Below are 13,890 nucleotides of genomic sequence, written 5' to 3'. Positions count from 1 at the left end.
ACAAGGAACAAGAAATATAGTTGATTATGTTGAAGAATTGTATCAATTAGAGCAAGAACGAACTTGACGGAAAATGAGCATCTTCTAATTGAGAGATTCACTGGTGGGCTTCAAATATGCATTAAGAAAAGGTAAAACTCCAAACTTTTCATTTTTTGGCTGATGCTATTGGCTTTGCCGAGACAGTGGAGGAGTTGAACGAGATTCATTTCAAGAATGCGTCAAGAAAAGCAACACTGGAAGCATCCACAAGTAGATAAAACCAACTTTAGTAAAAAGAATAAGGAGATTTTCCACCAAACAACCACAAATAAAGGCAAAGAAGTAGAGAAAGACAACCAAGAAGCTGCAGTAGAGAAGAAAACAGAAGCAAATGTCAAGAAGAAAGACCAAAATCTTTATGCTCAACCATTCAAAGGTGCTTGTATAGGTGTAGCCAAATTGGGATCCCTTCCGGTGCTTGTCCTCAATGCAAAACAGTGACATTTATTGATGAGGTAGGTGAAGACTCATTCAAAGAGTCTTGGTCACACCAAAGGGATAGTCATGCTCTCAACGACCGTTGAGCCTCATCCAAGTGCTCAACGACTTATTGATGACAAAATTTGTAATGTCATCTTAGATAGTGGAAGTAGTGAGAACTTCATTACCAAGAAGTTTGTGGCAGCCTTGAATTTGAAAGTTGAGCCTCATCCAAGTGCTCACAAGATTGGGTGGGTGAAGAAAGGAGGAGAAGTCCATGTTAATGAGATATGCATTGTTCCATTGACAATTGGAAATAGGTACAAAGATCAAATAATTTGTGGTGTTTTGGAGATGGATGTGTCACATTCTTTTGGGGAGACCGTGAATGCTCGAGCCTTGCACAAGGGGAGAGAGAATACTTATGAATTCCAATGTATGGACAAGAAGATAGTGTTGTTACCTTTGGCCAAGAAGGATGATGAAAGTGTCAATTCAACAAAGAAAAGGAGCAATCATTTGTTTACTACAATCAACGGAAAGAAGTTGTTAAAGGAGAGGAGACATTAGGATTTTTGTTGAAAAGTCCATTGAAGATGAAGACCGTGAAGTCCCTACAGAAGATCAACCATTGCTTGATGAATTTCTGCCAATTAAGCAAGAACCGGAGGGATTACCACCTTTGAGAGATATTCAACATCACGTTGACTTAATTCTAGGGGCTTCGCTTCCTAACCTATCTCATAGTCGAATGGGACCTAAAGAGTACGAGATTCTACACCAACACATTGAGGAGCTTCTAAAGAAAGGTTATATTCAACCAAGCTTGAGTCCTTGCATGGTGCCGACTCTCCTCACTCCAAATAAAGATGGTAGTTGGAGAGTGTGTACAGATAGTAGAGCCATCGACTGCATTAAGGTGAAATACCGTTTCCCTATCCCAAGAATTGACGATTTACTTGACCAACTTGGTGGCATATTGTTTTTTTCAAATGTTAACTTGAAGAATGGATATCATCAAGTTCGAATAAGGTTTGGTGATGAATGGAAGACAACTTTCAAGACTAATGGACTTTTCGAATGGCTTGTTGTGCCATTTAGCCTCTCAAATGAGCGAAACACCTTCATGTGACTTATGAATCATATGTTACATCCATTTCTCAACAAGTTCGTCGTGGTTTATTTTGATGATATCCTAGTATACAACAGAAGTAAAGAAGAGCATTTACAGCAGGTACATAGCTTATTTCAAGCCTAAAAGAAGCTCAATAGTACATAAAGTTCAAGAAGTGCCTATTCTTGGTGAAGGAGATTTCATTCCTTGGCTTTCTTATTGGCCAAGATCATATTAAGGTGGATCTGAAGAAGGTAGAAGTTGTAATGCAGTGGCCTATTTCTTCAATAGTGAGAGACATAAAAGCTTTCCTAGGCTTGGCATCTTTGTATCGGGAAGTTCATCAAGGATTTTAGCTCAATTACAACTCCTGTGACTGACTGTTTGAAGAAAGGAAGCTTCCTTTGAGGGCAGAAACAACAAGGCAATTTTGATACCATTGAAGAGAAGCTTAGCAATAATCTCGTTTTGAAGCTGCCTGATTTTTCAGCTCCCTCTGAAGTGGCAGTAGATGCTTGTGGGCTTGGCTTTGGTGGAGTTTTGTCCCAACAACGACAGCCTATCAAAATTTTCAGTAAGAAGCTAAGTAGTTCAAGGCAAGCATGGAGCACTTATGAGCAAGAGTTGTATGCTTCTGTGAGAGCTTTGAAACAATGGGAACATTACGTACTTTTCAAGGAATTTTTGCTGTTAACGACCATTTTTTGTTGAAATATCTCCAATCATAGAAGAATATGAGTCGGATGCATGCTAGATGAATATCGTCTATCGAATGATTTGATTTTGTTATGAAAAATGAAACCGGCAAGGAGAACAAGGTAGCTGATGCCTTAAGCAGAAAAACTACCGTACTCACAACTCTATCCACCAAAGTTGCTTTTAATCCCCTTCCAAAATCATATGAAGTTGATGTAGACTTTGAAATCATTTTGTATACATGCACTAATCATGTTAATCCGAAAGATTTCCATATTGTTGATGATTTTCTTTTCAAAGATCTCTTATGCATCCCACATACTTCTCTTCGAGAAACATTGATTAAAGATGCTCATTTGGGAGGTTTGGCAAGTCATTTTGGCCAAGATATGACGTTTGAGTTGATTGCTACAAGATTTTATTGGCCACAAATTCGAAGAGACACCTACAACTTTGTTAAAAGATGTGCTACTTGCCAAAGAGCCAAGGGACCTTCCACAAATGCTGGCCTATGCACTCCTTTGCCTATCTTAAGAACCGTTTGGGATGATTTATCAACTGATTTTATGCTTGGTCTACCTAAAGCTCAATTAATTCATGGAAGAGTAGTTTTTAGAAGCATCCAACCTCTAACCTCATCAAACTCAATATTGAGGCTGATGAGGAATTTGTAAACACAACCATCTTCTACAGTTCTCCTATCATGCTCTTGGTCTTCTATAGACTTCCACTCATATGTATCAAAGAGATCAAGGTTTAATCCTTTTTAGGGAGTGAAAGTATTGTGTAATGGAGTTGCCTCGTCGCCATATATCACCTAGTTTAAGATTCAAATAAAATATTTGTGATTGGTTGCCCAAATCAGAATACATCGGAGTGACTATCGCATAATTCCTTGGCTGTAGAGTAGCACATGAAGTTACAACTGATGTCTACACCCATGGAAGTTATTAGCCAGGTCATAATCTTGGAGTTTTCAACGTTTCACCGAGCAAATGAAGGATCGGCTGGGTTAGGGGTGGTTTTTTCTCCAGTAATGTAATCAATCTTGCCTTGTCCACGAATAAACATCCGAACACTTTGGGCCCAACGAAGAAAATTATCCCCATTAAGCCGAATGGTAGTGATTTGGACAGTGGGGCTGTTGGTTATGGTGCGATTGTTTAAGACTTTAGTGGTAGTGGGCTTAGTGTCTGCCACATTGTTTAACAAAACAGTCTCAAGAGAAAAAAACAGAAGTTCTGGAAAGAAAAAAACCAGAAATGATTAATGAAGAGAAATCCGGCGGTAGCGATGGAACGCGGCTGGACATGATGGAACACTGTGGCGGTAGCTCAAACTTGACCGGCCGGCAGAACCGTCTAAATATGACATTTAAAAGTTAAACTTTGTATCTTTAAGTTCGTTTATTTTAGTTAGGTCTATTTATTTGAACTCTTATAGTTACAAAACATGCAGTTGGAAGATTTAAGTCTGACTTTTTGGTCGATGATATATGGCTGAACTAGTTGAATTGTACCTAGGTCGACACTTTTTAGCGAGTTTTAAGGTAATAAAATCTCTTAATGGATTTGTATTCTATCACAACAACTCCTGTTCATATAATGAATATGCATAGGTGTATATGTCCAAGTCATTGAATTAAATCATAGGTCATAAATTTATAGATAATTGTAAATTAATCCACCAATAAATACGCCGTTATAAAATGTATTTGAATGTTAGTTTTAACATGTAATGATGACAAGGATTTTTTAAACCCTCAAACTTCTAACCGCTGTAATAATTTTGAATCGTCTGATAATTTTGGCCACACAAGTATGTATCTATGTTTGAATCATTGGGATGTCTTTGTATTGCAGCCCTTTATATGATGAGGTTATCACCCTTTGCCTTGATCTTGGGGAACTAGATGCAGCCATTGCAATTGTAGCAGATCTTGAAACAACAGGAATCTTGGTTCCTGATGAAACACTGGATCGGGTAATTTCCACTAGACAGACAAACGATGCTATGCCCAAGCCTGACTCAGCCATTGATACCACAGTGAATGATCACAGTTTAGCCAATGATGAAGCATCATAATGGATCGGTGTTCTTATTTTTGTTTTGTACAGTTCAGTCTTAGATTTGCTAGCAAAATGGTTGTAAATTTTATCTGTAGTTGTTTTAGTGGTTTAGTATTTTGAATTTTTGTGTTGAAGCATTTAATTTTAGAAACAAGATTTTGAGCAAAATTGTTTATCAAGTCATAATAATTATGGTTGTCGCACAAATCTTGTCAAATTGCGCTAAGACTTAACGATCGATTATCTTGTGAGGTGGTAGAACAACATTATTTGTTATTTGTAGGACTTGTTATTTGTCATTTGCTTGGGTGTGCGGAATGTTGGTAGAGTTAACATGGTGGAATTGTCAAGGTTGTCGTGTTCAACCAGTGAGTTCAACTCTAATGGGTGGCATGCTTGATTGAACTGACCTAGGGATTGAGGTTTTGTCTTCCCACTTTTGGATTAGAGATGTCCATTTAACCTATGGGGACCTGCCCCGAACAAGGCGGGAAATCTTCGAATACGTAGAGAATGGGGAGTGGGGAGTTTTTTTTCCATTGAAATTTGGGGTTGAGGATGAGGAATATATTCTCTGACCTCGACCCCTCCCTGAAAGAGATATATATATGTGTGTGTGTAACAAAGGTGGGGAATATTTTCCCATGAGGAATTCTTGACCGTTTCTTGTGGGAAATTTGGTGGGGATGAAGGAATGAAATAAGGGGCTGGGACAGGGATGGGAAGTGGCATCGTCGACCCCGCCCCTTTGACATCTCTATTTGGGATGTGAGCTCCTTAGGGCCTGTTTGGTAACGTTCTTGTTTCCTGTTTCTTGTTTCTGTTTCCATTTTTTAAGAAACAGAAGTGTTTGATAACGTTTCTTGTTTCTCGTTCTCAAAAAAAGTAGAAACGTTTCTCATTTTATAAAGAATTATTAGGAACAAAAAAAAGTAGTTTCTTCTGTTCCGTTTCTCAATTGCTTTTATTGGTTTCCTTTTTCTCAATTTATTTCTGTTTGTTTCCTTTTCCTTTTTCTCAATTATTTTTTTTCCTTTCATTTTTCTCAATTATTTTTATTGGCTTTTTTCTTTTTCTCAATTATTTTTATTGGTTTCCTTTTCATTTTTCTCAATTATTTTTATTTCTTTTATTTTCCTTTTTCTCAATTATTTTTATTGGTTCATTTTCCTTTTTTCAATTATTTTTATTGGTTTCTTTTTCCTTTTATCTCCATCGTCTTCTCCAAATAATCATCCTCTTCCTCTTTTACTCATCGTTTTTCTTTGCACACTGTCTTCCTCTTCACCTCTCACCGTCTTTCTCGACAACCCGAACTCTTCCTCTTTGTCGGATCCATAGTTTTTGCCTGATTGTTCCTCTTCGTCGGATCCATAGTTTTCATCTTTCTCTTTGTGCAAATCTGGATTTTCGTTGTGGGTTTTTCTCTAAAGCATCATAGGTTAAGAGTTAAAGGTTAAATTTTGTTTTGTTTCTTTCAATTCTGAATATTGAAGACATAATAACTTACTTTAAAATTAATATTAAATTCTAGATATCACGAAATAACGATGAGATTGTAGAAATTGATGGATTAAAAAGAGAAATTGCCTGAGTAAGAGATGATATTGCCAATCAAATTTGGTAACATTTGAAGGATAAATATAATTTTATGTTTATGTTATTATTTTTATTCGTGCATTGATACTTCTTCGTATTAAATGAATAAACTTTTGATAATTTTATTTGTTATGTTTGATGGATAGACCTATATTTTTTGTTTAATGTTTAATTGAAGTAGATGTGAAAAATAAAAAATAAATCTAGAAGAAAATTAATAAACAAGAAACAGTTATCGAACACTTTTTTTGTTTATGTTTCTTTTTTTTTTTCAAGAAACAAAAAATAGAAACAGTTATCAAACGCATTACTGTTTCTTGTTCTAAAAAAAGAAGAAACAAGAAACAGGAAACAAGAAACAAGAAACAAGAAACAGAGAATAGAAACGTTACCAAACGGGCCCTTAGAGTTCTCTTACGTCTGGGCTTATGTTGTGAGCTTGGGCCTTGCTTGAGATAACTGATTACTACAAGAGACCCATTTTCTCAAGCCCTTTTGGCAAGGTTGATATTGCTGCCACATTTTATATCTGTTTTACAATTATATTATTTTATAGAGGCACTCTTTTATGCAACTGAGTAGCACGTTATGTGGATTTTTTAATATTTATTTTTACTGTGGTTATCTTGTTTATGGGTTGAGCTGTTTTTTTTACAAGCCAGCTTATTCGTAATTCTTTTCTTGATGGGAAAGTTGATGGTTGGTTTATCCATACGTTTTGTGGGTGAAAATATTGAAAGACTTCGTCCTCTCAATGCTTTTGTTCATTTCTACATTTCTATATGGCCATATTTACAATTTCTTTCTTTTTTATTCTAGTGGAAGGAGATCGTTGAATTGATTTTTCATAATGGAAAGTTTTGTCTGTAATAAAATCGTAATTAATATATCATTAGGTTTATTTTTAATTAATTTTTCAATTCAATTATTTTTTAAAATAGCCGTTATAATAGACATTTTAAGTGCTTGATAATTTACGGTTATAAATATTTTCTTAAGCACTTGAAAACTTATTCCAAACAAATTTTTAGAGACCATTGATTTAATGTTTCACTGTATGCATATAGAATTGTTGGGTTTTATGTTCTGAAACTCGAAGATAATAAATGTAGTCTGTTGACCGTTATTAATAAAATATTATTATTATAATTTCAATAAAGCGTTATTAATTATATTATTAGTTGTCTTAATAACCTAAATCCAATAAACTAACATCTTAAGTTGTTTGATGAGTCCCTTACAATATGTATAGACATACATGGATCGGTGTTTAAGATATAACTTAAAAGGTCTATAATATAGGAATAAGGATGGGTATTTTATCCTGTCAACACTATGGATACGACTCATTCTGTATTTGATATAAACACAATGATTCAATGCTGATCCAATGCGTTTGTGTAGGTGACATGTGAGTGGGGATATCCTATGCAATGAGTTTCCATAAGATCGAATCACGAAATAGTAACCACTAGATGTAATTCTGTTAACTAGTTAGGTACTATTTCATTAAGATGACCTAGGGTAACTTAGTCTTAATCTTGAGTGTATTATGAACTCTTGTTCGCGAGGGATTGCCCTTTGATTTGTATTGGTGAGAGTGACCAAATTGACTTAATATGCTTATCATTTTGGAGACAAGATCGAGTGTGAAGTTGGATACATAATTATACAAGATCGGATTGTCTTCTTCTTGACTTTAAAGTAGATATATGAATATTCCCTTAAATGACGTCTTTGGGTCTTGAACAAAGGGCCCTACCCTCTTTGTGGTATGGAGGGATTTCTATTGTTGGTTGAACCATAAAAAAGTTGTTGATTAGAGACACACAAGTATTTAAACACTAGAAGTAATATAGGAGTAAAATGATAATTTGACCAAGCTAGTGTTACGAACACTTGTGAAAGACTAATTTAATTTTATTGTTTTATATCCATTGACATGGAAATATATCTATAGTAAGAATTGTTTTAGTTGTAAGTTTTTAGTGGAGTGTATACACAGTTAACGAATATTCATTTAATGTGGTTAACGAGTTTAACCAATTAATCTCATATCATTGTAGTTTCTGATCCATAGGTCTATTATGTCCCATTCCTAGCTCATAAAGGGTAATGACATTAATATGTATTGGTCATAAATTTAAATGTTCAAATTTACTTTGAGAATTAATATAATGTATAATGATATATTATATAAATTTAATTTTGGATATGATTTAAAATTAGTTTATGAGAGAATAAAATATTTGAATGAGTTTAAATATTAATCAGTGCGAATTAGATACATATTAAAATTAAGGTTTTTTTTTTAAAATATAACAAAACGGCAAAATATTTATATTGTATAGAACAATTTCAAAAACGAAAAAAGGCCACATGCCCATAATGGAAAATATAAAAAATGTCTTGTCAATCACGTCGTTAATAACGCATGTAATATATTTGGTACACGATTTTTAGATTTAGTCGTTTAGATTTGGATAGCCAAATCTAAGCGATTTGTTTTTCAATTCTTTGTACATGATCGTTTAATTTGGTTACACGATCATTTAGATTTGACTAAACGATTTTTTTGCTACGCGATCATATATTTTTTCAAAATTCATTGGTACACGATCATTTTTTTTTGTACACGATCATTTAGATTTGGCTACCCCAATTTACACGATTTTTTTAGGATTTTTTGTATACGATCTTGAACAACCAAATAAAAGTTTGAAAAAAAATAGATCTTTTATATTTAATAAACGATCTTGAACCAAATGACAGTTTGAAAATAAAAAGAAGAAAAGAAGGAAGACGATGAAAAGAAAGATGATAAAATCCACATACGAAGCGGTGGAGAAAGAGAGAGAAGAAACACGACAAAAGGGAAGGCAAAACCTGGAATGTTTAAAAAATGACTAACTTTATGGACTTTGTCACTATGGACTTTGTTACACGAGCCAGAAATATTTTACCTGTTTGTTATATTTAAGAAAATTTCCCCTAAAATTATAGGTTAAAATTTAACGTGTATATAATACACATAAAAACAATAAGTTATGAGAGAAATTTATATTTGAATATGATTCAAATTTGAATTAAATTAAATATAAGATATTTAATTTAGTAGTTAATTAATTAGAGAAATAATTAATAGTTTAGCTTAATTTTATTTAATTAAATTTGATTTAATTAAATTAATGTGAAACATTCGTAAATATGATAAACTACTAAAATATTTACGACCCGTGTAACAAAGCCCATAAAGTTAGAAAATTTTTCAATATTCTAGGTTTGTCCTTCCATCTTTCTTCTCATCTCTGCGATTTTTTTATTGTCTTTCTCCTTTACTTTTTTTTTTGCTGCGATTTCTTTCCATCTTTTTTCTTTTTCTTTTCGTTTTTAAGTCGTTTAAATTTGGGTAATCAAATTTGATTTCTTTCTATCGTCTTTCTTGTTTTTCTCTTTTTTTTTTTCACTGTGTGCATCTCTTTCTTCTTTTTCCCTTTTTTTCGTTCACTGCGTGCATCATCTTTCATCTCTCTTTTTTTTTTTTTTTTTTTTTTTTTTTTTTTTACGTTGTTTAGATTAGGGTAACCAAATCTAAAAGATCGTATATAAAGAATCTTGAAAAAATCGTTTGGCCATTTAGATTTGGGGTAGCCAAATCTAAAGAACCGTGTAGCCAAATCTAAACGATCGTGTAACTAATCTAATTAATCGTGTAACCAAATCTAAATGATTGTGTAATCCAATTAATTAAATGATCGTGTAATGAAATTAAACGACAGAATTGAAAAAAACAAATCTAAACAATCGTGTAACCTAATTAAATGATAGAATTGAAAAAAAAATCTAAACGATTATGTATCAAACAATAGCCAAATCTAAACGATCTTGTACCATATATATTATGTGCGTTATCAAGTATATTACGTGCATTGTTGATGGAGTATTTTTGGTATTTTACGTGGTGGGCTTGTGGTCTTTTTCCGTTTTTAGAACTGTTTTATATAGTGTAAATATTTTGCCTCTTTGTCATATTTTTGGAAAGACCCCTAAATTAAAATTATAGGTTATCTGAGATATATTCATTTAAATATGATTTAAATGAACTATTAATTTAATATGATTTAATTAATTATTGATTAGTTTTCATAAATGTAACAAAGCACAAAAATATTTACGGTTCATGTAACAAAAAGCAAAAGCATATTAAGTTGGTACAATATTTCCATAAATTTTATATTTGCCCTTGAATATTGCGAACACTCTTTTTCTTCTTCTTTGCAATTTATTCATCTTCTCTTCCTAGACTTCTTTATCTCCTCTTCCATATTTTATTTCTTCTATTTTTAAACTATTTCTTCTTCTCTTTAAATCTCATATTTCATCTTCATAGTCTTCGACAAGATTCTTTGAAGCTACTTCATCTTCCTCATATTTGAGAATATCAAGATCGTTTAAGTATCATTTTGACATCATTTAAATGATCGTTTTTCATTGTCAACACGATCGTTTTCAATAGTTAACACGATCATTTAAATTTGAAGTTTTTTCCATCGTTTAAAAATATCTAAACGATTGTGTTATCATGATCTAAATGATCGCTTACCATAGTCAACACGATCGTTTAACATGGTCAACACGATCATTTAGATTTGAAGCCCTTTTCCCATATTTTAAAAGAACTATATGATCACGTGGATATGATCTAAACGATTACTTATCATAGTCAACACGATCGTTTAGCATGGTTAACACAATCGTTTAAAATTGAAACATTTTTTCATCTTAAAAGAGAGCTACACGGTCGTGTATCATAATATAAATGATCGTAGACCGTTCGTTTAGACTGTTTTACATGATTGTTTAGAAGATGATTACTCATGCGCGTATGGTCGATTAATTGCGTGTTGACTGAGGTTTTTTTCGTATTTTCAATTATGGGAACATGTGATGTTTTCCCACGAATCTCATATTCTGTCATTAACTTCTTCTTAAGGATGAAGAAAAGGGAAGTAGGTAACCTTACATAGAAAGTGTTTTTTTTCTCTTTCTAAATAGAAAATTTGTTATGTATTCTCTTAGTTTCGTAAACAAAATTCTCATTCCAATTTTTGTTCTCACAAACCAAAAGCTTATTCTCAAAGAATAGAGAGGCTTCTAAGTGGTAGTGCCTCATTCTAGATGTTTTAGTAGATACAGAGTCATCAATGATCGATGTAAATGTCAATTTTCTCTTCTCCATAATTTCTATATTATTTGTAAAAGCATGCTTAGCCTTTAGGTTGCAGTAAATTAGTTTTTGTAACTCTTTTTCTAATGTAATGATATTTTTAATTTTCCAATTAAATTAAGTTCAGGGTTATGTTAAATTATTTTGTTGCTTAGGGCTTTTATCCCTTAAGGAATAACATGTCTAAAAGTACGTTAATTTTTTCTATTACATCACTTCCACGAGATGTTATAGAGAAGTATATCCATTCACTACAAGAAGAAGGGGGTTTGCCGGTGCAGAGATGCATCGACAGATGCCAGATCTACGTTGGGAGTGACTAGGTCGATGCAGAAATAGACGTCGGCAAGAGCATCGTTAGAGACATGTCATCAGAGGCACTCTCGACACGCAAACGGGACGATGTCGACAAAGGGTTACTGTCGATGCACTGTTCGTCGATGGTCAACACATTGGCAATAGGGAACTACCGATGTTTGTTAACATCGTCGCAAATACCTTACTGCCGATGTCGTCAAGTATGTTGGCATTGTCTAGTATGCAGTGTCGGTAGTGTTATCTGATTTAAATTCATTCTAAAATTACAATTAACGTAAAATTAATAAAAAATAATTAAAATTCCAAATTGAATTTTAATTAACGTAAAATTAAAAAGAAATTATTAAAATACAAAATTTAATTTATATTAATATTAATTCAAATATTAAAAAAGCACACGTTTTTAAGTTCAAAAATCATATGAATAATAAAAAGTAAAAATGGAAATTTAAAACATAGTTCTAAGTGCTGATGTTGGTTTCTCAACTTCTGTACATTGTCTCAGCATGACTGTAGCTAGTATGATCTTAGGGATATTGACAGAATTTGCACAGAGGGAAGTGGAAGATTATTACGAGGTAGGTCGAGAGAAATACGAGGTTGCTTCAAACAAAAACACCCCTTACTCTGGTGGTTCCAGAAAGTTGATTGGAAAGAGAGGAGCAGTAAATGACAAGATTGATAATAGAAGAGTAAGCCATAGATAGTTTTCCAATTGCATATTAAGTAAATGTGATTGATAGCTCTTTTAACTTTCAATCATATTTATGTAATATGCAAGTGAAGAACTTTCTATGGCTAACCTGTTCGGTTCTCGATCTTGTCATTTTCTGCTCCTCTCTTCTGAATCAATTTTCTAAACCAGTAGAGTAATGATTATTTTTGTTTGAAGCAAGCTTGTATTTTTCTCGACGCAGCTCATAATAATGTTTAACTTCCCTCTTTGCACATTCTGCCCATATCTCTATGATCATACTAGCTACAACCCATGTTGAACTCTTGACTGCTACTATTTGACTTTCTTTGAGCTCCTCCATTGCACATAAACTCATCTATAGACTTCTCATACTATTCCTTTTCTTTCTTTGCTGCTTCAATATAGCATATTGTAATTTTGAAATACAAACAAATTTGATATCAAACATACATACAATATACATTCATCCATCAACAAAGGTACATCCCACTGCAAAGGTAATTTTTTCTTCTTTACAATCATTAACTTTACCATTATTCACCAAAGCATGCAATCATATTAGTATTATGTATGTGGCTATCACTTTTTTACTATTAGATGTAAGACTAAATCAAAATCTAAATACATGGATAACAGAATGTGGTATTGACAACTTCAATCTCAACTTCAATCTTACATCCTAACAATACTAAATTCGAAGGAAATACTAAAACCTACAACTAAATCAAAATCTAAAACTTAAAACTAATTTAAAACCTAAAACCTAAAACTAATTTGAAATCTAAATACTAAAACAAATTAAGTAAAACAAAGTAAACCACTTATAGGAATGAAGAGTGTCGGCGGCAGATGACGACGAACGAAATGGAGAAGGCGGCTACAATTACTCTCCTTCTCGGCCTCTATCAACTCTCTCTCGGCCTTTCTCAACTCTCTCTCAACCTTCTCCTTCTTAGTTCTATGAATTATAGAACATGAAGTTGGTTTTAATAGAAGAACTACCGATGTTTCACTTATGATGTGGGCATAGGATTCCCAACTCGTGACACAGTCACTTATAGCATCGTGAGAATTCTGTTAAAAGCAGTCAAAACATCACACATCGCACGACATTACCTAACCCACGTCGGTAGATGTTTGACCTCTCACGATGCCATGCAATCTGCCATTGTGATATAGTTGTTAGAATTTTTTAAATGTTCAAACTTTGCTGATGCAGTTAAAGCAACTTCAACAAAAGGTTGACCTCACACGACGCCATGCATGCAACATCGATAGTTATGGGGGCAACGACGATATGCATACATGCATGGCATCATGAAAAGTCAATATTATTATTTAAATTAAACTTTTTTACGAACGTCTCTTCGCACAACGTCGTGGAAACCTCACCCTCTGTCGACATTATTTGTGCGATGTCACTAGAGCTCCATACTGTCGACGCTTTCTTAACAACGTCGCGAAAAGGTTCTTCCTACGACGTCCTTTTTTCGATGCCTTTTTTAGCGTCGACAGACCTCTGATTTTTTGTAGTGATTGAAGAAGAGTCAATCAAATTCTTGTAAAGAGAGCTAATGGAAAACATTCCTGAAGACTCCAATCTCCAGCTACATGAAACAGAGGGATCAACCACTCTTTTTCCTTCTAGTGAACTTAATAAAATGCTGGAAATCTTATTTTGGACATATCATCAATCTTATGTGGAACT

General features: G+C 33.4%; 1 protein-coding gene across 2 annotated transcripts in view; it reads left to right on the top strand.

Annotated features, from left to right (window-relative positions):
* LOC103487261 (uncharacterized) overlaps positions 1–4,548 on the top strand; it is a 45,764-nt gene extending 41,216 nt beyond the window's left edge. For both annotated transcript variants that reach the window (XM_008445524.3, XM_051081462.1), the window contains exon 13: positions 4,135–4,548. In XM_008445524.3, coding sequence (XP_008443746.1) covers positions 4,135–4,357 — 223 coding nt within the window. In that variant the 3' untranslated portion in view covers positions 4,358–4,548. The remainder of the gene's footprint in view (positions 1–4,134) is intronic.
* Positions 4,549–13,890: the final 9,342 nt, after the last annotated feature.

This window comes from Cucumis melo, chromosome 2 (assembly GCF_025177605.1).
Source record: "Cucumis melo cultivar AY chromosome 2, USDA_Cmelo_AY_1.0, whole genome shotgun sequence".
Taxonomy (NCBI): domain Eukaryota; kingdom Viridiplantae; phylum Streptophyta; class Magnoliopsida; order Cucurbitales; family Cucurbitaceae; genus Cucumis; species Cucumis melo.
Note: the sequence above shows the minus strand (reverse complement) of the source record. Positions and strands in the feature narration are given on the sequence as shown.